This window comes from Tigriopus californicus, chromosome 9 (genome assembly GCF_007210705.1).
Source record: "Tigriopus californicus strain San Diego chromosome 9, Tcal_SD_v2.1, whole genome shotgun sequence".
Taxonomy (NCBI): Eukaryota; Metazoa; Arthropoda; class Copepoda; order Harpacticoida; family Harpacticidae; genus Tigriopus; species Tigriopus californicus.
This window is the reverse complement of record NC_081448.1, coordinates 12,179,135-12,203,881: the sequence shown is the minus strand read 5'-3', so window position 1 is coordinate 12,203,881 and position 24,747 is coordinate 12,179,135. Positions and strand designations below refer to the sequence as shown.

At 43.1% G+C, this 24,747-nt stretch overlaps 3 protein-coding genes across 3 annotated transcripts; 1 reads left to right on the top strand and 2 right to left on the bottom strand.

The window, feature by feature from the left end:
* Positions 1 to 197: 197 nt before the first annotated feature.
* On the top strand, positions 198 to 16,405 carry LOC131887218 (importin-9-like; the record flags this gene model as incomplete). Its single annotated transcript, XM_059235771.1, is given in 9 exon segments — positions 198 to 642; positions 2,451 to 2,761; positions 6,733 to 6,831; positions 8,455 to 8,701; positions 12,398 to 12,714; positions 13,347 to 13,425; positions 13,517 to 13,800; positions 14,421 to 14,696; positions 15,550 to 16,405. Coding segments are annotated over 9 exon segments (2,787 nt in total), but the record flags the coding sequence as incomplete, so codon positions are not given.
* Positions 16,373 to 24,487, bottom strand: LOC131887219 (uncharacterized; the record flags this gene model as incomplete). Its single annotated transcript, XM_059235772.1, is given in 9 exon segments — positions 16,373 to 17,127; positions 17,198 to 17,501; positions 20,752 to 20,933; positions 21,377 to 21,837; positions 22,996 to 23,271; positions 23,349 to 23,475; positions 23,549 to 23,780; positions 24,024 to 24,185; positions 24,431 to 24,487. Coding segments are annotated over 9 exon segments (2,415 nt in total), but the record flags the coding sequence as incomplete, so codon positions are not given.
* On the bottom strand, positions 17,775 to 19,861 carry LOC131887220 (serine/threonine-protein kinase PRP4 homolog). The gene has a single exon (XM_059235774.1). It carries the CDS (start codon positions 19,583 to 19,585, stop codon positions 17,843 to 17,845), a length of 1,743 nt encoding a protein of 580 aa, XP_059091757.1. The 5' UTR covers positions 19,586 to 19,861; the 3' UTR covers positions 17,775 to 17,842.
* Positions 24,488 to 24,747: the final 260 nt, after the last annotated feature.

The following is a 24,747-nucleotide window of genomic DNA, read 5'->3' as shown; positions in this document are numbered from 1 at the left end:
AAGCTCAATGCGAACCCAGACTCAGTGCCCGTACTCAACCCACATGGCAAATTAATGAACAAGTACTGGGGTTTTGCACCCCGAATACATTTTGCAACCAAGGGGATAAAGTTCGCGTCGCTTTGAGCTTTTACACTCTTATTCCATGATGAGAGGGATATATGTGCAAATCGTGAAACTCTCGCTTGTTGTTTCAGGTTCGATCGTCGGTAGCATTTACCTTGGCCACAATCGGCCATTGGGATTGGCCAGAGCAATGGCCTGACTTATTCAATATCATTATGGCGGCTCTCCAAGATCCGAGTGAATATGCTGTCCAAGGTGCGGTTCGGGTTCTCAAGGAGTTTGCTCGAGACTTGACGGACTCTCAAATTCCTGCGGTCGCCCCTGTGATCATTCCGGACATGTACAGAATATTCATGGAGCAAGAACGATACACCATTCGGACACGAACCCGAGCCATCGAAATCTTTACCACGATGGCCAGTATGATCTGTGCCATGGCGGAGGTCAACAAGAGCTTGTCGAAGTCACTTTTAAGTCCAATTTTACCCACCTTCACCGACGCCTTGATCGACGGCTTGAGCATTCCAGATGATTCCCATTTGACCGACGCTGGTCTCAAAACTGAGGTGCTTAAAGGTAAGCTTCTTGACCAAGTTTAAGAGTACATAAAGCAATGAGTAGTTGGAGAGTTGAAAGACCACGTGCAACCAACCCCCCTCCCCATTTGAAATCACCGATGTCTGTACGGACAAAGCTTTGGGTCTGAACCACCAACCCCCTCAGGGAAAATGTGATCAATATTCATCAACTGTCGCAATTCGCAAATTCCCCCTTCCCTATACACTTGGGGATCCGCCACTTGCGAAAGATGAGGGAAAAAGTGCTTCGCAAGGAATGGCTGGAGGGTGGCAGTTTCAGGAGCGTCCCAACTGGCACAAGAGATGCATTTCCAGAGCTTCCAAGCTCCATTTCGAGCCAACACTCGCTTGCTCGCTCACTCACTCTCCTCATTTCTGTTGCTCAAGCGAGGTTGAAATGCATTTTTGCAAGCCTCGACAAGGGACAGTAAATCGCAAAAGTATCGATAACAAAGAGAAGTAGTATTAAACGAAAAGCTTTTCAACTTCTCACATGTACTGGAATGGCATGATAGTTTTGAAATGCGTTCAACATTTTTTGACAAATCTTTGAAACTGTTTGCTTAGATCACAATGCTCTATCATCTAAATATATAAATCTCAAGAAGATTGTGCAAAAGTGCCAAACCTAGGCAAAGTGATACTTTAGTATGAAATTCGTTTCCTGAGTTTTTTTTTAGCAAAGACCAATACAGAGTGACGGAGAAAACTTGTGAACAATTAAAACTAACACACAGTCGTTAACGATTTCACTCTGTTGATATTCATACTTTTGCTACCCACTGTATTTCTAACTCGTGCCCAACGGCCATATGCCAAACCAGAATTTCGGGTGCCCACCTTTCTCTCTCTGCCGCCCTTCGTTCCTTTCTCTTCTTTGTCTACGGTCTGTCTCGGTTTTGAAGGGGAATCGTTCGGCGAATAGCGTCAGGGCCATCTCCTTTTCCCCGCCAGGATCGCCTCTGTCTTTCGATTTTCACGCACGGCGAGGCCGCCTTTCCAAAGGCTTTTGTCTAAGGAGAGAGCCGTTCAAGGGAAGTCTGGCTTTCGGAGACTCTGACGCTCCGCCTCCAGATTGACGAAGGGATCCCCCTTGCATGGAAAACGGGACTTGGCTGGATGTTTTTTTCCGAGTTTTGGGTGGTCGAAGGGGTTCAGTCTGGTTTTGGGTGCAAGGGCCTTAGTAGTCCTCTCTCCAACGGGTTCTCTATTGAAAGGGCACCCTAGAATTGGGAACCCGTCTGGGGGTGGCACTGCTAGGCTAGGCCTCGTCGTGACAAGAGATCGAAATGTTGATTAACATCGGGTGAAACCAATCACGGTCATCTTCTCGTCGTCTTCCATTGCTTCCTCTTCTAGTCGCTGATCGATTGAGATAAGATTCTCTCCAGTTTATAGGGTTCTCTTGTTCGCTTATCCACCAAGAAGACTCTATCTGGAGAGGGTCCTTCCCAAATCACATTTCACCTCGAATCCTGAGCGAGCACTCCACCTGGCTTTGTGAAAGGCATATCTAGGATAGTTATTATCCATCCGAGTTTCAGTGTATATTTTTTTCCTTTCTCGCATCGGGAATAGTGCTAATGCATTCTTAGTATAATACTTTCATATCCATGACCTTTCTTGAAAATATAATTCTCCAATCACTCGACCTTGTTGGCCTCTCCTTGCTCTTCATTTCCTATTCGTTCCTAAGCTAGCGCATGGTCTCTCATCTCTCCTCCATTTACGCACACCTTTTCAGCAAATCCAACAATCCAACGTTATTGCCAATGTTATCATTCACGTTATCAACTTTCCATGCAGCGCTCACTGTTCTTATCAAGAATGTGCCTAAATCGATGGCCAGTTGGTTGGGGTCCATTTTGCCGCCCGTTTGGGCCACTTTGACATCGAGTGCCAGCAAATACGTGAAGGAGGTCGTCAATCAAACGGGAGATGAGGACGAGGTTGTGGACTCGGATGGCGAGGTCCTGGGCTTTGAAAACCTCGTGTTCGCCATATTTGATTTTGTCCATGCCCTTATTGAAACCCCTCGATATCGTGTCGCCGTCAAGTCCGGTGCGGCTAATCTTATGTTCTACATTGTCATTTATATGCAAATGACGGAAGAGCAGGTAAGACAGCATCATGAGCGATTCAAACCCATGACAAAAAAAAACGTGCTAACCTGATTTGTGAACACATCCATTGGTTGTGTCTTTTTGATTATCGATTGCGGAATTTTAGGCAGATAATTGGTTATTTGAGACATGCTGTAATTTCAAAGACCCCAAAAACATGTTGACGTCCCGGATCTAGTACCGTATACCCTATAAATAATTAAGGATTACCTTACAAATGGTCAGAGGAGAGTGTCGAACCAAGACAGGACGATCAACTGGGCTATCCGCTAAGCCGTGTCTCCTTGAATTGTAGTTAATTTAGATAAACTTTTACTGTTATTGTCATCAAAGGCATTTCATCCATATTCGTCCCTCAAATGTGATGCAGAGGTTCTTGCTTGCATGCGAAAGTAAATGGCAAACTGAAGAAACGGGACATCAGACATCAACCACTTGTATTGAGATAATAAGCCCCACAATAATGTAGCAAGCTCCAAACGATTCCCTGAATCTGCACATTACTAAAGCAACAATAGACACAAACGAGTGTTTCAGTCCTATTGAAAACCACAATTGATTGCCACACCATGTATGATTTGCTAGAAATGATGCGACGGAATGTCTCTTTTATTATTATCTATGTACATTTAGATAGCTTAAGCGGGCAAACTTAGAAAAAAATCCCTTATTTGCAAGTGAATCGTACCTTTTCGCAGACTTAAGAGAAGAAAAATTAAGCATCTCAAAGTCCTCGTCAAATTAGAACAATCTCGATACAAAAGGCAATGAATTTGAGAAATAACAGTATAGGCCTTGTTCTGCCGTAAGAATTGTTATGACCTTTGCTTCTCAAGAATCCTTCTATCGCAATGTTATTGTTCCATTTAAGATACGTATCTCATATGCAAAAGTCAACCCAATTTCAATTCGATTATTATATGTAGATGGTGCGTTTAATCGTATTGTCTACATTGTATCTTAAGTTTTGAACTTGAGATGAAAGTCTCATTTACTTATGCCTTTAGTAGCTGATATAGAATTTGCAGTATGAATTGGCTTTGTTAATGATGAGCAAATTGTATCATCTGTTGCAAGGTGATATAATTTGAAATAAGATATAAAACATGGTGAATCACTGTTTTTTTTCCTTTTAACTTGACGCCTTATTTCCCTTCAAAGAGAATCTATTTTTTACTTTGGTTACTTCAAATAAGATGAATTAACGATCTTTCTGCAGCATAATGGGCGAAAAATGCCTGATATGATAATATTTGCCAATCGCGAAAAAGTAAATAAACAATTGTCGAATAAAATCAGCAGAAACTGTAATATTAACATGCCAAGTTGCACGTCTTTGTTTGGTGAATTTTGATCTCACACTGGCTAATAGAGTTTTTATTTAAAACAGATCATTCGTTCTGACTTTTGAAATTACAGGTTGGTCATAAGTAGCGCCAATTTCACCTTGCCATTTAAAAGCGAATTGATTCAACATTCAAATCAGAATTCCCCTCCAAATATTTAAACTTTGCCTTCTGTCAAGGTTCCGTACAGACCAATTATACTCATTTTCCATTATCAAAGGGACCCAAGAGAATATCGCAAAGCTTTCGTAAGTTATCGTCTGATACCAAAACTATTTTCAAATATTTTGTATAGGGTGGCCAGAAATGACACCAAAAGCTTGATTTATTATTGAAGGACAAACTCCGACAGCAACGGCATTTTTATACTTTGAAAGTAATTGCAGACATTTAAAGAAGATGTTTTGGGCGTATCAGTTGATATGGCTTCCCTCTTGTGACCACCATAGCCTCCAAACTGACGACCTCTGTCACAAATGACTAAGTTATATGTACTAATTGACTTTGACTGCTACATTTTGACCCGCGCTGACGCAACTCATGATGACTTAACGAATTTTGCCTCTGTCTCTTTCGTTTCTTAAGGGTGAGTATTTCAAATCCCTCTTGACAGAAAGAAAAAAAAAGCACTTTAAAATGTCATTTGACATATACCTGGTATTACACTCTTTTTCCAAATTTGAGTCCAAAATCTGGGAGCTTCATTTTGATTAATTATTCTACTCTGTGTAAGTTGGTGGTCGTTATATGAAAGTGAGAAATGAGTCAATTTTGTTTGTGTGACCCTTCCTAGTCAGGTGGCCAGGTTCATCTCATGCGGGGAATTATGATTGGAATTATTTATCAATTAGCTTTCCAATCATGAGCTTTGTCCCAACCCAGGATTTAGGGTCAATTCTAGTGACCGTAGAGGCTTAACGTGCGTTTTGAGAGCACCTTCAAGCCCTGGAGAATCCAGGCTAGTTAAAACAATGAAGTCCAACTCTCTTCTTTCTCGGGCTCCTTCATTGTTCAATTTGCTGCCCTCAAATATTCGTAGGGTTTATGTAGGGGTTGATCCAGTAGCAAGATTTAAGTCAGACTTGGACAAGTGTTTGACTAAAATTCCGGATCAACCTTATATTCAAGGATTAGCCAGATCAGCCAATTCTAATTCGTTGGTCGATCAAATAATATATATACATAAAAATCAAGTAAAATGAATAATCTTCTCGTCTTGAACTGCTGGGATTCCAATCCTGGTAGCGGTAAGGAAGTCCGCAAAAAAAAATAAAAAAAAATGGTAATTGGCATTCTGCCGTTATTTCGGGCCACCCTGTAGGTGTGAGACATTTCATGACCCAAGCGAAAAGTATTGGTTTATAAAGAAGAACAAGATTTCTCTCGGGCGTACAGATGCGCATGATTGTTATTTCTGATCGCAATTAAGCTCGTGATTTTTCTTCGTAAGTTCAATCGGATATGAGTTGAAAGAACTCGCATTTTGAATTTTAGCATGGTCGGAGCTTTCGTTGACGAGTAAGAGACATCTGAAATTTGAGATTGTCTTTCCACTATCACAAGTCATTCGAAAGAAAATTGACCCCACAATCGTCCAAAAGATTGTGATGATTCGGTTTCGTCAATCTTAACAATGACTGTAGGTACTATGTCTTAAATTGCCCTCAATTCCACAAAATTAATCAAGCATTTTTAAAAATCAACACTTAGGCTTCAAGTTGCGTAAAAACGTAAAGTCGAGCTGGATTATTGGATACGGTCGTCTCGTCTCCTCTGGTCTCACGCACTTGAATTCTGGCTAAGATCAAGATTTGTTTAGACATTTCTAACAACATTCAAAATGGCTTTTTGACCATTGTCGCACCGGCGAGACAGGAGGGGTAAGCTGATCATCCAAGAATCCAGCTTTGGTTATGAAAATGCTCATTGACTTGGCTAGAACTGTAAATAATGCTTTTGCCGAGAGCTTCTGCATCCATATATTCCGTCATTCTTATGTTAATGCAAGGCAACAGGAAACCAATCCGTACTCTTGCTCTCATTGATTTTCCGAAGATTTGAGAATAAAACGAGTTGCGAGAAAAACTTGTGTTATGACAACAATTAAGTCCGGCATTTTGATTATACAATACTCATACAAAAGAATGGCTACCGTGTTAAAACTGGGATAAATAAATAATCAAAGATGCCTTGGAGATTCAGGAAAGCCATTGAGTTGAGTGAACGTTACGGTAGTTGTTGAACTGAATTAACAGGGTTGTGTTATATTCATGGGCCCATGATGTTCTTTGTATCTTTTAAGTAGAGTTTTATCTCATTTTGAATTATTTTGACATCACGTAAACAATGTAAGCGATAATGGAGACCTTGAAATAACGAGAGTCAACGCCAACATTTGAGTTGACTTTGCAAGCCCTTCAAACAGTTGGATTTCTTGAGTTTGTACCCTTACATACAATTCATCTCAACTAATGAAGTTAGCATCTTTTGTTATGAGAAAAGGGTTATGACCTGGTAACAGTTTTCCATATGACTGGGAGGATTTCCTTATGCCAGGGTGCAAAGAATTAAGACCCAAGTCTAATCCATTGTCTTTCTCTTTTGATCCCTTATCCTTAGTGTGAGAAGTGGAACGGCAATCCTGAACAATTTGTGGAGGAAGAGGATGAAGATAGCTTCTCATACTCTGTGAGAATTTCCTCCCAAGATCTGCTCCTGGTAAGTACTTGTGTTAAGTTGTACTACCCCACAGTGGTTAAAATGCATTATTAAGTTTGACCGAAATATCCAAACGCATCTGCGCATTTTTATAGCCCGCAAAATCACAACCTTGATATTATTGCTTCAGAGAATTCTGGCTCAGATTTAAAACATACCAGGCAACCAGAATTCTGACCATTCCTGCCAACTACCAATTTTGCTGATGATACAAAATAGGTAGTTGTTAGGAATGGTTAGAATTCCGGTTGTCTGTTAGAGGTCCTAGACCAAATCTACTCTTGGGTTGCTGCGAGTAACGTGGCACTGAATGGAATGAAATTCCGCTCAATGACCTTTGGGTCGACGTCATTAGACACTCCACTATTAGATGATGAAGGCAAAGGCATTCAGCAAGTCTCATCCATGAAGGATTTAGATGTAGTCCTCCAAGATAACGGAAAGTTCGATGAGCATATCCAGTTGAGGGTGGCTAAAGCTTTTCAAACGTGTGGTTGGATATATCGCACGTTTAAGTCCAGAGATAGTATCACGATTTTAACTCTGTACAAGTCGATTGTTCAACCACATCTTGAATATGCTTCACCCATTTGGGCTCCATTGAGTTCAGTAGGTTTGCAAAAGGTCAAGCAAGTCCAAAGATGTTTCACTAGGAACATTACAGGATTGAGAAAGCTCTCATATTGGGAGAGACTAGAAAAGTTGGGACTGTACAGTGTTTAGAGAAGGTAAGAAAGGTATCTGATACTGTACGTTTTTAAAAGCATTCATGAGCTTTGTCCCAACCCAGGATTTAGGGTCAATTGTAGTGACCGTAGAGGCTTAACGTGCGTTTTGAGAGCACCTTCGAGCCCTCGAGAATCCAGGCTAGTTAAAACAACGAAGTCCACCTCTCTTCTTTCTTGGGCTCCTTCATTGTTCAATTTGCTGCCTTCAGATATTCGTAGGGCATATGTAGGCGTTGATTCAGTAGCAGGATCTAAGTAACTTGGACAAAATGCTATAAAACATCACTGAAAACACTAACTTGTAAATAAGTACGCTTAGTTAAACATTCTTTTGGGTTCTGAAGAAAATGCATGCAACAGATAATATTATAGATTTGGGGCTTTTCCTGCAGACTTTTTTGGAACTAAAAAAACGTGCATTGATTGAAGGCAAATCTTCATTGATTGTTTCAGCTCTTTTGAGATTATTCAAGAAAAAGGAATATAATCATGGGCTTTAGAAAATCGATATGAAATGATAAGGTGTTTGATTTTGGTAGAATAGAAACAAATTGTAGAGTTGAACTGATGGGGAGGAGCCATTTAACCCCATTCATTTCTTCAACGACTTAATAGATCGTATCCTAGTTTGCATCCACGTTCCAAGCAAATGCGTTCCAGATTTCCATTAAAAGATATTGATTTGTCTCTAGACATGTAAGTTTTTAGCCTGAGCTATGATTCAGTGCCATCAAAGTTGTGCCTTATAATTTTGCGAGCTGGAAAAAAATGCCAAGATGTGTTTGGGTATTTTCTCAAAAATAGATTGTGCTTTCTAACCACTGCGGCCCATTTCAAATCCCTATCACCGCTTCCAGGTAGCATTTAGCATAATCCTTGTCTATTTTTCATCCAGGCCATTTGTGATGAATTCGACGAGGAGGCTTGCACCGCATTGGTCCAAACCATCGAACGCCATATCACAGAGGCCGAGCAAGCCAAACAGCATGGCAACCCCACTTGGTGGAAAATCCATGAGGCCTGCATGCTCGCCTTAGGAACCGTTCAAGAGATCCTATTACGGCAGATCAAGGAGGGATCCGTCAAGTTCGACCTGGGCCTCTTTTTAGAGAAGGTCGTCCTCAACGACATTACCCACTCGAGTACGAGATCGTCTATCTCTTATACATTACTGAACACGGTAGCGCCAAACTGAAATTTGTCAAAGCAGGATTGTGATTGGACATATTTTGAAACCAGGGACCACGAGGAAGAAGTTTGTTTTGGGTGACACATTCACAAAAAACACATACAGAACTTTAAGGGTAGCCCTCCAATATAATGGAAAGTTCGATGGGCATATCCAATTGGAGGTGGATAAAACTTTTCAAACTTGAGGTTGGATCTATCGCACGTTCAAGTCCAGAGACAGCATTACGATGCCAACTCTGTACAAGTCGATTGTTCAACCACATCTTGAATATGCTTCACCCATTTGGACTCCAATGAGTTCAGCAGGGTTGCAAAAGCTCGAACAAGTCCCAAGATGCTTCACTAGGAACATCACAGCTCTCGTATTGGGAGAGACTAAAAAAAGGTGGGACTGTACAGTGTTCAGAGAAGCTAAGAAAGGCATCTGATAATGTACGTCTTCAAAATCATCCATGAGCTTTGTCCCAACCCAAATTTTAAGTTCAATTCTAGTAATCGTAGATGCTTATCGGGCCGTATGAGGGCACTTCCACTTCAAATCGGTTCATTCAGCTGCAATGAGTGTGCAGGCTGGCCAGGTTTTTTTCAGCCAGCAATGCTAGCTCGTGCAAAATCGATGCTAAAAATATGCTAATTGGAATTCGAAAATGCTGGAACGATGCTACTTTTTTTTTCAAGAAAAGCACATTATTCATGGTGCTCATAAAGGATTTCAGTTTCACTATTCAATCATATTTGGCACTCTTTGGCAGGGTATGTTCAGGCAATATTTTGAAAATTGTACTTTTAGGAATAAAATTAAGAAAACAGAAATCTAAAGAAAAACCTCGCAGGAAAAAATGATGCTGTTGTGTTTATGATATTCTCCTAATTTTAAACCCTGAGACTTAGAAGGGGACGGCAAAAATGACAAGTTTTATTTGAGCAAAAATGTATTTTCAGGATTTGAAAAAGTTTTTTTTTGCATCCAATTACAATTGTTCTTATCTCCAAAAATGTTCTTCTTGGGTGGTATTAGACCATCAAAATAGGATAAATTGTTTTATCATCGTGCATCATACTTCAAAGCAGACATTAGCAAGAGCTGCAATAAGTTTCTTTATCCATAGAGCTCATTTGTGGTTTATCACTTCTGTTTTGAATGTTTTTGCTATTTTTTAATCTTGTGATTCGGTTTACCTCAAATGCGTGGGGGGAATACTTTTCTGAAACCAATGAAACTAACCAAAATATTTATGTTTATTAGAATATTAGAGTGAGATTAACCCATATTTACATTTGCTAGAAATCTAGTTCCCTTGTGATATTTTTTTTCCTTTTCATCCCTTTTGGTCATTTTTTCACTGAAATAATGCTAGGAAAATGCTGAAAAAGATTTCACAATGCTTTGACCATGCCAATAATGCTAGTTAAATGCTAAAAATCAGACCAATGCTAATAAAGAAAATTCAATGCTAGCCGCCTTGAAATAATGCTAATTTTCAAAAATTAGCGTCAAAAAATGCTACTGGCCAGCCTGTGAGTGTGCCAGTGTCGTTGAAGACTTTTAGCCACGTGGGTTATGTTATCAGGATTGCCAGGCTAACATTGTTAAAGTCAAATCTGGAAGTTTGGTCTTATGTTGAAGAAAGAGACGTATTTCAGTTGTGTGGGCTAACCAGGCTGCGCCACAATCGCGTCAACACCTACCATGATTTTAGTTAGCATACCTGGTGCTTCCAAATCTTCATTGACAAAATTGTTCGCCATTTTAGGACATCGTTCGATAATTATCTTGAACCATTTAAGTCTAAAATTCATTTGCTGAAGATATCATAACATGGCAAATGACAAAAATATCCAGTAAATACGAAAACACATTTGGTGCCCACATATTGTCATCAGTAAGAAGCATAGTTACACTTAATTCATGGAAGAACCAGGGGGAACACTAGTGTGAAATCCCAAGTCATTACACTTCTCTATACGGAGATTGCATATGGACATTCTATTTCTGTTGATACTAGTTTGTAATTTTTCAAAATCTACTGTTGGAAGTGGTTATCCTCTAGATGAGAAAATCCGTAACCATGACGGAAAAAGGGAAGCGACACCTGTCTCCTATCATGTTCTGTCACATTATTTGCAAACGCTTTCGAGATCACCTTCTGAAAATACTCTGGCAACGCTAAAGCTGATCTCATCATAGTCCGACTGTGTGTGGGACAAGTTGGAAAATGGTGGAGTAAGCTTAAGATCACTCACAACATGCCCCACCACGTCAATTTTATTCAGTACAAGGAGAGTACCGATCAAGATTACCTTTGTAATTTTGATTGGAATATTTGTTTATCATAATTGTGGGATTTCATGTTCAGCAAGGATTTAACTGGCTATATTTTGCAAAACGAGATGACACTTTGAGTTTGATTGACCCAAGCTTCAGCATTAAAGAAGCTTTCGCTCCTGCACGTTTGTGTTTGGGTGTGGACAGGCTGTTGTGCCATTGAAACTTCGAGCTCAACTTGACTTCAAGTCAGATATCAAAAGTGAGGGCTTTTGCTCGGGCTTTTAATGATGTTTTTCATGCAAGCTAATATGAAGGAATTCTCAAACTATGTATTTCAACGGGAAAATGTTCGAAAATTAAATTCCAAAACGAACCATTCTCAGGTTCTACATTTAAGGGTCAGCCAGATCCACCAAATCTAATTCGTTGCTGGATCAAATATTATATGAATACAAGGAAGATATAATTTAGGGAGGAGTCGTGGTGTAGGGGTTAGCGCAATTTGCCATCGTGAGACGCTATACCCCACCCACAGACGGAGAGCCACTCTGGTGCGGACTACGACACTGCCTATCGGAAATTTATTCGGATGTGATGGCTAGATTCGATGGCTGGGCGAGGTTCATCCCTCTGACCCAGCGCCCCAAATACAAAGAAGCTAGATAAGTTATTAAACTCTTGAGGATTCAATTACCTGTAGCGGTAAGGAAGTCCGCAAGACAAATAATTACTTATTATTGCATTAATAATCGTATGATTCCAAAAGAGTTTTTGACAAAAATTAGAAGCTTTTGATGACATCAAATCTAGCCTTTGCCATGCCTGTGGGACAAGAAAACGTTTTCTTTGCTTTTAAGTCAAATAAATCTTTGTAAGCCAAAAAATGCATATTGACCAAACGTTTTTCAAACAGAATCTAGGTAAAAATAAAGGTCCAAGAACCAGGAGTTCCATTTCCAGTAGCATTAAGAAAACCCACTTTATGACAGTTCAATTTTTGCACTTTTTTGATTTGAGGACTTGGGGAAACATTGCTCAAAATTGCCAGGTGACGATCATATTGCAAATTAAGTGATTTGGAAAGTGGCTCAACATGATGCCAGGCAGCCGATCGTCTTTTAAGTTAATGCCAATATTCTCAACAGAACAAGCTGCGAGAAGACAAAAGACGTGAATGATCTTGATAATTCAAGTCTATTTTAAAGCATAGTTTTCGCTTTCTTGGAACTACACATGAATATATGTACTTATCAAAACAAACTTCTTGGTCCTCTGATTTCAATATATCTCCATCCATACGCTCTCAGCTTTTCTGGGGCATTTTCGCCGAAGAAACATTGTATGAAGGTCTTCTGGATCAGACTTATCCCTGTTCCAGATTCGCCGTTTCTCTTGGGTCGATGTCTGTGGATCGCGAGCAAGTTTTCCGATCAAATGCCCAATCATACTGTCCAGCCATTCCTGGAGGCCACGGTGCGAGCCTTGCAAGCGGATCAGATCTCGATTGTGCGGATTAGTGCGGTCAGGGCGATTTGGGGCTTTTGTTCCCATCTGAAGAGTCGAGCGGACCGCCGGAACCTATTGGTGCCCGTGTTACCCGCGGTCTTGGATGCCTTGGTCAACATGTGCACCACTTATAATTCATCTCCGGAGATCCTGGGTCTGGTATTGGAAAACATGACTGTGGTTTTGAGCGTAAGTAACTTGGAATGTGTTTTTATGAAACTCGGTTGCTCTTGCTTTGGCTTGATGAGAAGGGATGTTCGAAGCTAAGCCGAGAGTTGGGTAATAGTTTTTAAGCCCAATTAGTGGTGGAGATTGAGTGTACATATGGATGGATGATCCTTTCGTGTTTCGTACGAAGTTTGATACCACTCTGATAGGCTTGTCTTGTGTCCAGGTGAACATTTCGTATTCGGTCAGTTCGTCTTCTAATTGAAGGCAGGAATACTTCACAGTCGACTTTGATTAATTAATGATTCCCGAGATCGAGATCAGGGGAGTTAAGGTGGCACTGTTAAGTAATAATCTCTTTGATGACGCTCTCTGTTAAACCAGGAACTTCATAAGAAGACATGATCCCGATAAATCCATCTGGGAACCTCATCATGTACTCCGGAGTTCCAAATGTCAATTCTCTGTTCCTCACCTGCTTGTCATAGTTTTGTATAGATATACTATATCATGATGGAATGTATGTAGTGCCAACCAACTATTTTGTGTTTCCATAAGAAGGAAACCATGCGAAACTCAATGAATCACCAAGTCTTGAATCATTGTCTCCTTATGAAACAGTGCTCAAATCATCAATATCAATCATGTTCCAGTGCGACAAGACCTTCACCTCTTCTCATGAGAACAAAATATCTCCGCTCGTCATCGCCATCTTTCTTAAATTCAACAGTGGTAAGCTCATTAATCCTCGATCTTAGTGGGGACCAAATAAAGACCTGCTTACCATGCGTTATGGTACCATAAATTTTGCCACTCCATCCAGATCCCGTTCTCACCTCGTTGGTACAAGACATCTTTAAAGTCCTGTCACAAACCGAGGGGTGTCTATTACCCCTACAAACTCGTCTCGTGCCGACCTTAGTATCCATTTTGAGCCCTAATAGCGAAGCCAAAACTGTGGCTCCCGGGTTGCAAGCCGTGGCCTTGGACGTTCTCCAGACCTTGGTTCGAGCCTCGAACCCGCCCCTATCGGATCTCCTCATGTCCAACGCATTTCCCGTGGCCGCTAATTGTACTCTCCACTCAGATGATAACGCCATAATGCAGGTAATCAGATCATGTGGGTTGGGGTTTCATTGGGCTTAATCGTGAAATTTCGGGTCAGATTTAGACGGGGAATAACGTTTTGAGGCGAGATGCAATGCCCTTTTGGAAATGGCTCCTGGTTTTGTTGAAGCCTCGGAAACTTTATCGGGATAATGAGAATGCATTCTTGTCCTCATCCTGGCAGCCAAATACCCCTGAGATGGGAGCTGAAAGTGATGCCTGGCCATCAACTTTCTCCTCCTCTCTTGAAACCACGACCAGATGTGAAAACCTCTTTCTAAATTGTACGGAATCGAGAGAAACGGGCCAAAAGAGTAGGATACTCCCTACTCAGGTCTGGTCGAACTGGAATTAGGGTACAATGATGAGACCAACTCTGTTGGTAGACAAAGAAGGTATATATAGCGAAGTGGCAATGAGAGTGAAACAAAGAAATTCCAACCAATTCATCCCCATCCAAAACCATGAAGAAGCGAACTTGGGATGAGGAGAGACTAGATTGGACAACCAATAATGAAGCATCTAATTCTAAACGGCGTCGCTTTGCGGTTTCTTTGCCGATGATAAAACCATAGTAATGCCATTCTTGAAAATGGTCTATTGCTTATGATTTGTTACAGAGTGGTGGCGAATGTCTCCGATCATTTGTGGCGGTGGCGCCCGAGCAGATTTGTCACTTCCACGACAACGAGGGTAAATCCGGATTGTGGTACATGGTTCAAGTGGCGGGTCACTTGTTGAACCCCGTGGGCAGTGAGTTCACGGCCACCTTCGTGGGACGATTGGTGACCACTTTGATCCAAAAGACTGGCGACCAATTGGGAGAACATCTGGACTTGCTCCTCAAAGCGGTCTTGTCCAAACTTCAAGGCTCAGAAACGCTCAGTGTGATACAGGTCAGAAATCCAAATTCCTCTTTGTTTATCATTTTGAAAATTAGTTGAACATCTGAAGATCAAGATCCAGTTTTATTTAATTCTTTTGTGTAACATCGTTCAACTTTTATATCAACTTTGATCCATTCAAAATTTGTTACTTTTGCTATGTGCGAAAATGTAGCACCAATAACTGATAATCAGAGTTGTCCAAAATGTGCACTTGAAATTCAACATAAATGGAAAACGCAGATCAATGCGAAAAATGCAGACATTTTTCTTTTCTAAACAGATTCGAATACCAAATTATGAGGGAACAAAAAATGGCGTCAAGCAAAAAGGCAAGAGTGCATTGAAAAATGGTGCGCGCACTTCCATTACAAGTACTCTATTCTGCAACATCATATTAGTTATTTTTTGTCACTTAAAATGTGCAGTGAGCGAAAAGCAAAAGGGTAAAAAGATTACTGATGCAATAATCCTGGTTTGTTTTTGGACAATAGTGAAGTTTAGATAAATTTGCCTTAGAGCACAACAATGTGTTGGCGCATAAGTTAAGCAGCTACTGCTGTTGCCCATGTACTGAAGCAATTCGATTTTAAAAGATGAAGAGTTGTAATCTTGAATGATTGGGTTATGAACAAGAAAGCCGTCAAAATTCAAAAAAAGAAGCAAAAGTAATGAGTAGGCTAAAAGGAAGAAGATAATCACTCCTTTTTTATCTTAAGGAATGGGGGAAAAAAATCAAAGTCCGCTTTTTGAGTCAAACAGAAAAGTGCAAATCAACAAAATAATGCAAAAAGAGATAAAAAGCGAACAGAAATGCATTTGCAACAACCCTGCTGACAATAATTCCTATATTCCTCTCATGCAGAGTCTTTTGATGGTCTACGCTCAACTGATTCACTCCCAATTGGCAGCCGTGCTCAATTTCCTCTCCTCCGTTCCGGGGCCCACGGGTGAGCCGGCTCTAAATTTTGTCTTAGCTGAATGGGTCAGCCGCCAACATATCTTCTACGGTGACTACGAGAACAAGGTCACCATGGTGGCCTTGGCCAAGCTTCTCCAGCATGGCGTGAACAACAACGACACTCGACTCCAAGGGATCTTGGTTAAAGGCGACCAGGTTGTGAGCGACAGCAAAGCGCGCACGCGCTCCCAAAAGAAGACCCTGCCCGACGAATGGACCACGATCCCCGTGTTGGCCAAGATCTTGAAACTGATTGTCAACGAAATGACCAATCATTTGGATGTGTTGGCCAGTCAGCGCGACGAGGAAGAGGACACCGACGAAGAGGACTGGGAAGACGAGGAAGGGAGTGGTATGACCACGGGGGCGGGGCCCTCGTCCTCCTCTAAACAGGAGAAATGTACGGATTTGTCCAAGCTCTTGGACCCCGAGTTCAACATCTACGAGGACGAGGACGACGAAGAGGATCCGGACGCCAAGGCCGATCCCATCTATAGAATGAATTTGAAGTCCTATTTGACCGAGTTTCTCAACGAGTTCTGCCAACAGCCCTACTTCCTCACCCATTTCGCCCAACATTTGACCCCTGTTGAAAAGAGTTCGTTGAAACAAATCGGGATCCCCGTTCCCTAAGGGCCCTCCCCAAAGAGATGATATCACCTTCTAAATGACAATGTCGAACATGTCTTCATTTTAAAAGCACCGGGCATTCCGCAGAACCAAACGATTGAAATACATCGATCTATTTCAACGAACGACATGATCACATGTTTGAATTGTTGTGCCCAAGCACAAAACGTTAAACAATAATTTCCGCTGAAATCGTATCAAAAACCATACATAGGTATATACCCTATTTTCGCTCTCATCAACCCGCCGTGTCCAAGCGGATCAAGCGGATCCGATTGTTATCCGCCAACACGCAAGCGGCCTCGTTCGATCCGTTACAATACTTGGATGACGAGAACACCGTAATCAGTCTTTGTCGATGTTGGACGCTGAAGCCCGTCTCCTTCACTTCATGGGCTCGAATCACATGGGAGAGGCGATTCCGGGCCAGGAACTCGTTCAAGGCCTTGTCCGTGAACATGTGTCCGGTGCCTCGGCGATAGTTGCCCACGAACCCGTCCAACTCGTTCATACCCAATTGCTTCTTGATCTCTGATGGGAGTGGCTCGTTGTCTTCGTTTCGGTAGGGATCGTTCCACAGATACTCCCAGACGAGAGGTTCCTCATCTTCCGGGGATTTGATGGTTTTGTTCACCTTATCCAGGGAAGCTATCAAGCCCCCGCCCATCCAAGGGGGTGGAATACCTCCGTGAACGCAGAAGATCTTGCCATCGATCACGGCTGCGATGGGCATCACGTCGAAGACTTGATTGATGCTCTCCCAAACTTTTTCACCCACGTCCCGGCCGAATTTGGCGATACATTCTCGGTGGAAGGTGAAGTTCTTTTGAATTTGGCGGCACTCGTGATTGCCTGGAAATCAAAAAGGATTGGGATTGGCATTTTGAATTGAGTTAGCTTTTGGTCAGTTTTCTCTCTTTACCGCGTAAGAGGTGAAATTTGGCCGGAGCCGCGATTTTCTGAGCAAGTAGATAGGCCACGACCTCGACACCGAATTGTCCTCGATCTACGTAATCGCCGAGGAATAGGAAATTGGCGGGCACCAATTTGGGGCCCATTCGCCAGAGCACCTTTTCAAAGCAGATGAGATCGTGGAAGTTCCCGTGAAGGTCGCCCAAGATGTAGGTCGGTGATTTCAGTTTGACTAGCCTCGGTTCTTGGATGATGAGACCTCGAGCCAGATGGCAAAGATCAATCAAGGACCTGGCGAACACGTCCATTTCCACCTAAGTTCATCAAAAAAGTTCTAGCTTTAATGAACAATGGAGCACAACGAGCTACTTCAAGGTAATATCTAAGACAAAGTGGTGGTTTTCACGTTGGGCAGAAATCTAAGAAGTTTGACGGTCAGGGGATGTTTCATGTTACTCTGTCCAACAGAATAACAAGCATTTTGAAATCCAATGCAAAAATTCCAAATTCAGCATGTGAACTAACCTCACTCGCTTCCTGCTAGTATGCTGAGATGCTAATAAGAAAAAAATTGACGGCTAATAAAATAATATGTGGACAGCATACATTAGTTATACTTTCAATTAACATTCATGTGTGTCAAGAAAAAAACAGTTCACCGCTCTATTATGAACGGATGTGATAGACACCATCCAATTGAGGGTCTTTTCATCGGATCAATCGTATGTATCTTGTCCAAGAACTCCGCGAGTTGAACGATCTTGGCACTCTGCTCATTGGTCACTTGATCTTCGCCAAAAAGCTCCTTGCTCAAATTGCGGGTCTTGTGAACCACGGGCATGGCCACGGTCTTGTCTCGTTGCGTCACTTTGTCCGTCTCCAAGAACATGAACGTGCACGAGTCGTCGAAGTGGTTGTTCTTGAACATGCCTCGTTTGATCAACTTGTTCGGGACTTTGCCCTTCAACTCCATGAAGAGCTTCAACATCTCGTTATTGGAATGACCCGGGAACATGATTTTCCCTGTGAATAACTCGTAGATGGTGGCGCCAAAGCTCCACAGGTCCACGGCAAAGTCGTACTTTAGCCCGAGAATAATTTCCGGCGCCCGATAGAACCGCGAAATGAGATAGGGCGTGATCTCGGAATCGGCCACGTGAGAGGCCGATCCAAAATCGCATAACTTCAGGATGGACTTGGTCTCGTTAACCAGGATATTGTCCGGCTTGATATCGGCGTGGATGACATTGCATCGGCGTAAATGCTTGAGAGCGAGCAAGAGTTGTTGGGCGTAGGATCGGACCGCATTAATATTGATCCCGATGTGTTTGCCGTATTTCTTGAGGATTTCCCGCAGATTCATGGATAGCGACTCGAACGCCAAACACAAATGTTGCCGGTGAAAGAACTTGCGATAGAGCCGGAGGCAGTGGAATTTGTCATCCGGGTCGGCCTCGTTGATTCGCCGGAGCATCTCGAGCTCTTTCAATCCGGCCTTGTGCATGATCTCATTGTTCCGGATGATTTTGATGGCCACTTCTCGACCACCTTTGGCCAAATCACGGGCTCGAACCACGTTCGAGAACACGCCCTGGCCAGTGTAGGCGAACACTTGATAGCGAGTGTCCAGGACCTCGCTGGTCTGAACTCGATAGTAGCCCTCAGCATCATCCCAATTATCGGTTAAATGCGGGTTCTCCAGTCCATCTTGCGTGGTGCCACTCATATCCGGCGGCTTCACCAAAGCATTGTTGTCCTCGAGCGCAAACATGTCCACTTGGGAAGCGGATCGACTCTTGGCCGTCTTCCACTTGACCCCATCTTGACCTTCCTCTTCCGCCTTCATCTCGCTGTAGTACGGGTCCTCGCTCTTAAAAGAATCGCCTCCCGTGTCCTGGGTGGCCTTCGGGTTGGGTTGCACCAAGGCGGTTCCGGACTTTTCCAATTGATTCATCAACTTCTGTCGCTTCATCCTCAATTCCTGGATTCGTCGCTCGGCCTCATCCTCTTCATCCCAGCCGTCGTCCTCCAGTAAGGCCACGGCCTGGGCCTCGATGGCCTCTTCGTCCTCAGAAATGACCTCCACTCCGTGATCACCATTTTCCGAATCCGACCCACTAGACAAACGAATCTCCTCGATATCGCGATCGCCACCTCGTCTTGGATCGCGGGCAGGACGGCGCCGTGGCCTCCGCCCATCGTCGGCATCCTCGTCCCGGCCGCGAAATCCGCCTCGACGACCGCCTTCTCGGCGTCGACGATCGCGCACGCCTCGCCGAGGATCAGATCGATCTCGGCGATGATGATCGTGGTCGCGGGATCGCGAATCCGATCGCTCGTGTCGCCGTCCCCCACGGTGCAGATCGCGGTGGCTCTGACCACTCCCAGGCGCTGGCATGGCTCAGCAAGCTTTCAGGCTGAGGAATAAGGCCAAAGACCCACCAAGGACGGCAGGGATGTAGGGCTTAGTGGCCTTTCAAGTTTGACCGCTCAAACGACGCGTTTCTCTCCTCAATGGATCAAGGATCATCCACAGATTGTGATGGATCAACGTTGAGATCCATGGGATTGGTCCATCCAGTGGGTCAACACTTGAACCACAACAAACCGAGAGCCAATCCACGATCAACAGGCAGAAAACGCGCGAGATTCGAACAGAGGTACATGTCCAGGGAGTTATCCAGAGCAATATAACGCGATCGCGCGAGTGAACACTTCTTAGAATGTTTGTAGCTAATTGTCTCAGACCAGTTTTACGGCTATGGATGCATCTAAAGCGGCAAATTCGAACAACATTGGTTGTTTCATGGATTATGAAGTATTGCAAAAAAAAATGAAAATCTCAAATGTTTCAGCAAATTGTGTAATCTAACACGCAATGTTAGCAGAAAAATGTCAAGATTTCTGGAATTTGTGATCAATTTCAGCAATTTGGGTCCAAACAATGGCGAGATTGACCCTTTCCTGAATTTTCAACAGTTATCTTTTTGGGCATAAAATTTCATGGTAGTTCAAAATAGATTGCAAATGTAGGTGAAATCAACCGCCCTTATTTTTATTTCATTCATTTGGGCCCGTCCAGCTAGACAGTCAAAAAGGCTGCGTTAAAAGGGCAAAACTCTTCTCCTCAAGAACTGTGGATCAAAATAATCAAAGACTGAAAATATCAGTTACCCATCTGACGTGCTGGATCATGGGCCCAATGGAAAGATCCCTTGGATTGAAAGTAGTCGTTTGGCGGACTCAAGGATCAAAAACGGATGGTGTGACATATACCCGGCTACCCATAATGGAACAAACTCGTTGGATAAATCGAGTTAACTTGTTTCAGAACATAGATTCAACACATGGTTTCGCTGGATCTAGCATAAATTCTTCATTTCCTCAGGACATTCCAAGAAAGTAGAGGTTACTCCGCCACTCATCATGTTTCACCTCTGTGATTCAAAGTTCCGTGACATATATCAAGCCTTTCTATAGTTTATACCATCAAAATATCCGACTTCCACAAACGCTCAACCAAATTCGTTTGCACTTATGCTAGGAATCCTATCCAATGCTTACCTTGCCCCAAGACATGGGCATCTTGTCGGGGTCATTCTTGACGGTTCGTTCAAAGTATCGCAGCCCTTTCAGCATCTCATTCGCTTCGGAAGACACGTTGAAGGCTCGGATGGATTGAAGACGGCCAAAATTCGATTTTTGTGCATTGGAAAATGCCGACGAGGCCGAGACAGCGCCATTAGCTATAGAAAAACAATTGACTTTTTATCAATCGAAAAGGAGAGATGGTTGTAGTGCAGTTGGTTAACGCACGACCGAGCGTTGCTTGGGTTCATGGGTTCGATCCCAGGTCTCTCCCCCACCCCCATTGCTGTAGTGGATCACCGCCTCGAATGGCGCTCCTTCTACCCCGAACGGGCAAGAGAACCAGTATTGTAATATATATCAAATTTGTACCACAAAAATACCGATCCAATGAGAAAGAAAATCGCAATAAAGGTTTAAGAAATAAAAATCGAAAGATCTACCCCTGTCATGAAAAAAGAATTGTCGGAGATGATGGCTGTTCATCATTCACCAATCAATTCAATTTGACAATTATATATACTAATAGTAGTAAATCGTAGCTTTACAAGTCTACTTAGAGGTCTTCGAGTAAGCTTGAAAACGCCCTCTTTAAACTTACCCTCAAACTCCCAAAGAGACTGAACATCCAGGACTTGGCCCGTTCGTTTGACTCTGACCACGTGTGTGGCGTAATCATAGGAATCCGGGCCCACGTTGTCTTCGAACGACGGTGATATGAATGACATGTCATCTTCTGCCGCATCCGCCATCGCCTCGAACGACATGATATGCGAAGAGTCACCGATATCACTGTTGTTCTCAACCGCTTCGCTCGTGGGACGAGTCCGTTTACGGGCACCCGTGCCAATGTCGGGTGAGAGAGGCGGGGATATTGTACTGGAGCCTTTGTTAGTGGAAGGAACGGAGGAAGTTTGCCTCATCTTTTCGTTTTCTCGTAAACGAATCGGCAAAGAGACCGGAGCTCGGAGTAAATGCGACGTTCCACGGAACTTGAGCTGTCCCACGCCCGTTAAGAAGTCAGTTAGAGTCAGCGAGGCGTGCTCCTCGCAATTGAAGACTCTAAGATGAACAATGACTTATCAAGTTTTATGATTCTTTCATCAATGTATGTGATGTGCCGGTAACTAAATGGTTGCGCTATTTATCTACTTAAATATACCTAAAGCTAATCTGGCAGAGGTGGCACTGTGGTCCTTTTTCATTGAGCGGACGAAGCGCCCTCTGCTTTGTCTAGGTGCAGACAAACAAAAATAAAAACGAGAAAATACGCTCTAAGATGCCAGACTTTGTCAAGAGATTATTAAATGAACAATTTATTGTTCAAGTATTATGACACAATGAATAAGCCATCAACTCTTTTGGGAAAAGATCCAGATTTCGATTAATTATGACATGTAAATAATCGTTTACCAAGAGAGGTTGCATTCTGTACAGATGGCTTGGCAACAACACTTTTGCAGTCAAATTTTTTGGTGACTAATTCTAAAACATCACCTTTTCTATGATTACAGTTAGCTTTTTAGCACAATTTAATGGAAAGGCTGATGATGAAAAGTGGATGGAATGCTGCAAGTTTTCAATATACCGCTCTCTATTTATCTTTATTTGGATGTCAAAAGCGTTTGTAATTTTACCCTTATGGGATTTGAAAGGTCAGAAAGGCTGGTGGTGTATTCATGGTGTTAGAATAGATCAGTTATGATTTGTTCAGTGAAAATTACCTTGTTAAAGTCAGGCATTTTGGTTGCAACGAAAGGATGGAAAGGAGAATGAAAAGGACTATTTGTCCCGCCATCTAGGAGTGAAGCTATGAGTTGCCAATGTGTCGAACCGAATCCATAGACCCCAGAGAGGTAAGAAATAAAGTGGAAGTGCTCTTTTTTCCTTCCTTTGGCTAACTCATCACAAAAGTCCAAGATAAAGAATAATTTTTTTCTTAAAGCCATCATTGCCGAAGAAATAATCCTAAACCAAATGTTAATTTGATCCTCCTTGGATCATACTGCATGAAATTTCATCATAAATCGGCTTATGGCACGAGTCACTTGGCAAGCCCCTAGATGGCGATAGTTGCTAAAACTGATGTCGCCAAGTTGAAAAAGCTATAGATGGTGGTGTTTGCCATTACAATGCAATGTTCATATGACCTTGAGTGAGATTACCAAAAGAAACGAAAAACTGAAGGTTTGCGGGAGTTATTAGGAAATGGAATCTTACTTCGCCGACACCGTAGCTTCATTGAGGACATCGATTTCGTCGGTGGAAAATCCTTTACACCGCCGGATATCGCGAACCATTTCTCGAAATTCGCTAAAGTCGAGTTTCCCACTCGGATCACGGCAATAGAAACGGAATATGTATCGGGTGCGAGACTCGCCGGTCTGATCTCCATGCGGCACGTGCGGCTCACATGCAGCTAAGCCGCAAATCAATTCAGAATAGCTCAGGTACTTGGCGTCCATTCGCCCGGGATGTTTCCTCAAGTTAAAACTCCTGTCGGAAAATTCAGCTCGGAAGGTCAAGGTACTCGTACATGAATCAAGATGAACTTAAGATTCCTACAGCCTTACCGAAAGATATTCTTGAGATGATCCGGAGGCCAGCCGTATTTCAACATGATTCGACGAAATTGCGGGAACGTCACGAACAATTTCGGAAAGGCCTCGGAAAAGAAGTCCCGGTAGACTTGTTTTTGATCTAATGGATAATGGACGTAAAGTGGTATATAGAGAACATCTGTCCCAGGAGACAAATCAAAATCTGGTCTCACCATTGAGCGACAAATCGGCGGCTTGCAATAGCATCTCTTGAGTCTTTTTCATCTCTTGCCGAGAATCGGACACGTCCACCAAGAACATGTCTTGGGTGAACTCACTGATACAAAACGAAATGGCTTGCTCTCTATCCTTGAGGAACTTGCGGAGGAACTCCAGGATGCCGGGATCCAGCATTTCTTGGTCCAATACTTGCTTCGACGTGACCCACAAATAATTTGGGCTCAGCTTTGTAAGGAATATCCGTGATTTGACATTCATCAACGATTCTTTTACTGAATATTAAGCCATGAACCACTGGAATATGGACGGGGAGCCTAACCTTTGGAACACAGCGTAGTACTTTCCTTCAAACGGGGCTGACTGACCACCTGCTGGTGTCTACATGTTTCAATTTTCAGCTACATCGTGACACAGGATCAGAATCAATATTCCAGGGGTTCATAGTCAAGCATAGGGTAAGAACTCTACCTGAAGTTGGGCCCGTTCTCGTTGGTCGATGCTTAGGTACAGCATCATTCGTTGGAGGAAGCAATTGTCGGTGTTGGTGATGGGATACCATAGTCTTAAGAGACGAATGAATCGGATCCGCTCCGGAAAGGTTTGGGTCAACCCGTTCTTGGAGTCGAACAACTAGATTCAGAGAGCGGAAGAAAAGGTCAATGTCGCGAGTTGTTGAAATCATGGCATGAAATCTGAGCACGAAGAATGAGCTGCCACATCTCGGGCAATCTGGCTCATCTACATTTCCAGGTCCAACGAAAAGCCATGAAATTGGGCCAGGCTCACGGAGGCCCACATTGCGTCATGTTGGAACCTGCCTCCCCCCCCCACGTAATATTTGTGTACGGGGTGGGAGGGGCCTGAGGTTGGATTACCTCTTGGATGAGTTGTAAGGCCACGTGTTTCCAACTGCGATCCTGGCGCGATTGATTGCTGGGCAGACACAGTTCCCGGTCCCGGTCTCGGTCCCGGTCCAGCGCCGGGGTCGGGCCAACCTCAACCCGTTCAACCCGTGCAGGGATCCCGGTCTGCAAGATGAGCTCGTCCGTTTCCGAGCAATAGATAAGAAAGAGGAAATACTCCCGCTCATGAACGGATGCCACGGGGGCGGCCTTCGACATAGGGTGGGCTGGTGGGGTCCGAAGGCGTGTCCACGCTGGTGGGGGCTGGGACGGTGGGTCTTGCGCACTTT

Bases quoted from the DNA above. Each gene is read 5' to 3' on its own strand.
- LOC131887220 (XM_059235774.1), bottom strand. From the start codon at position 19,585: ATGCCAGCGCCTGGGAGTGGTCAGAGCCACCGCGATCTGCACCGTGGG.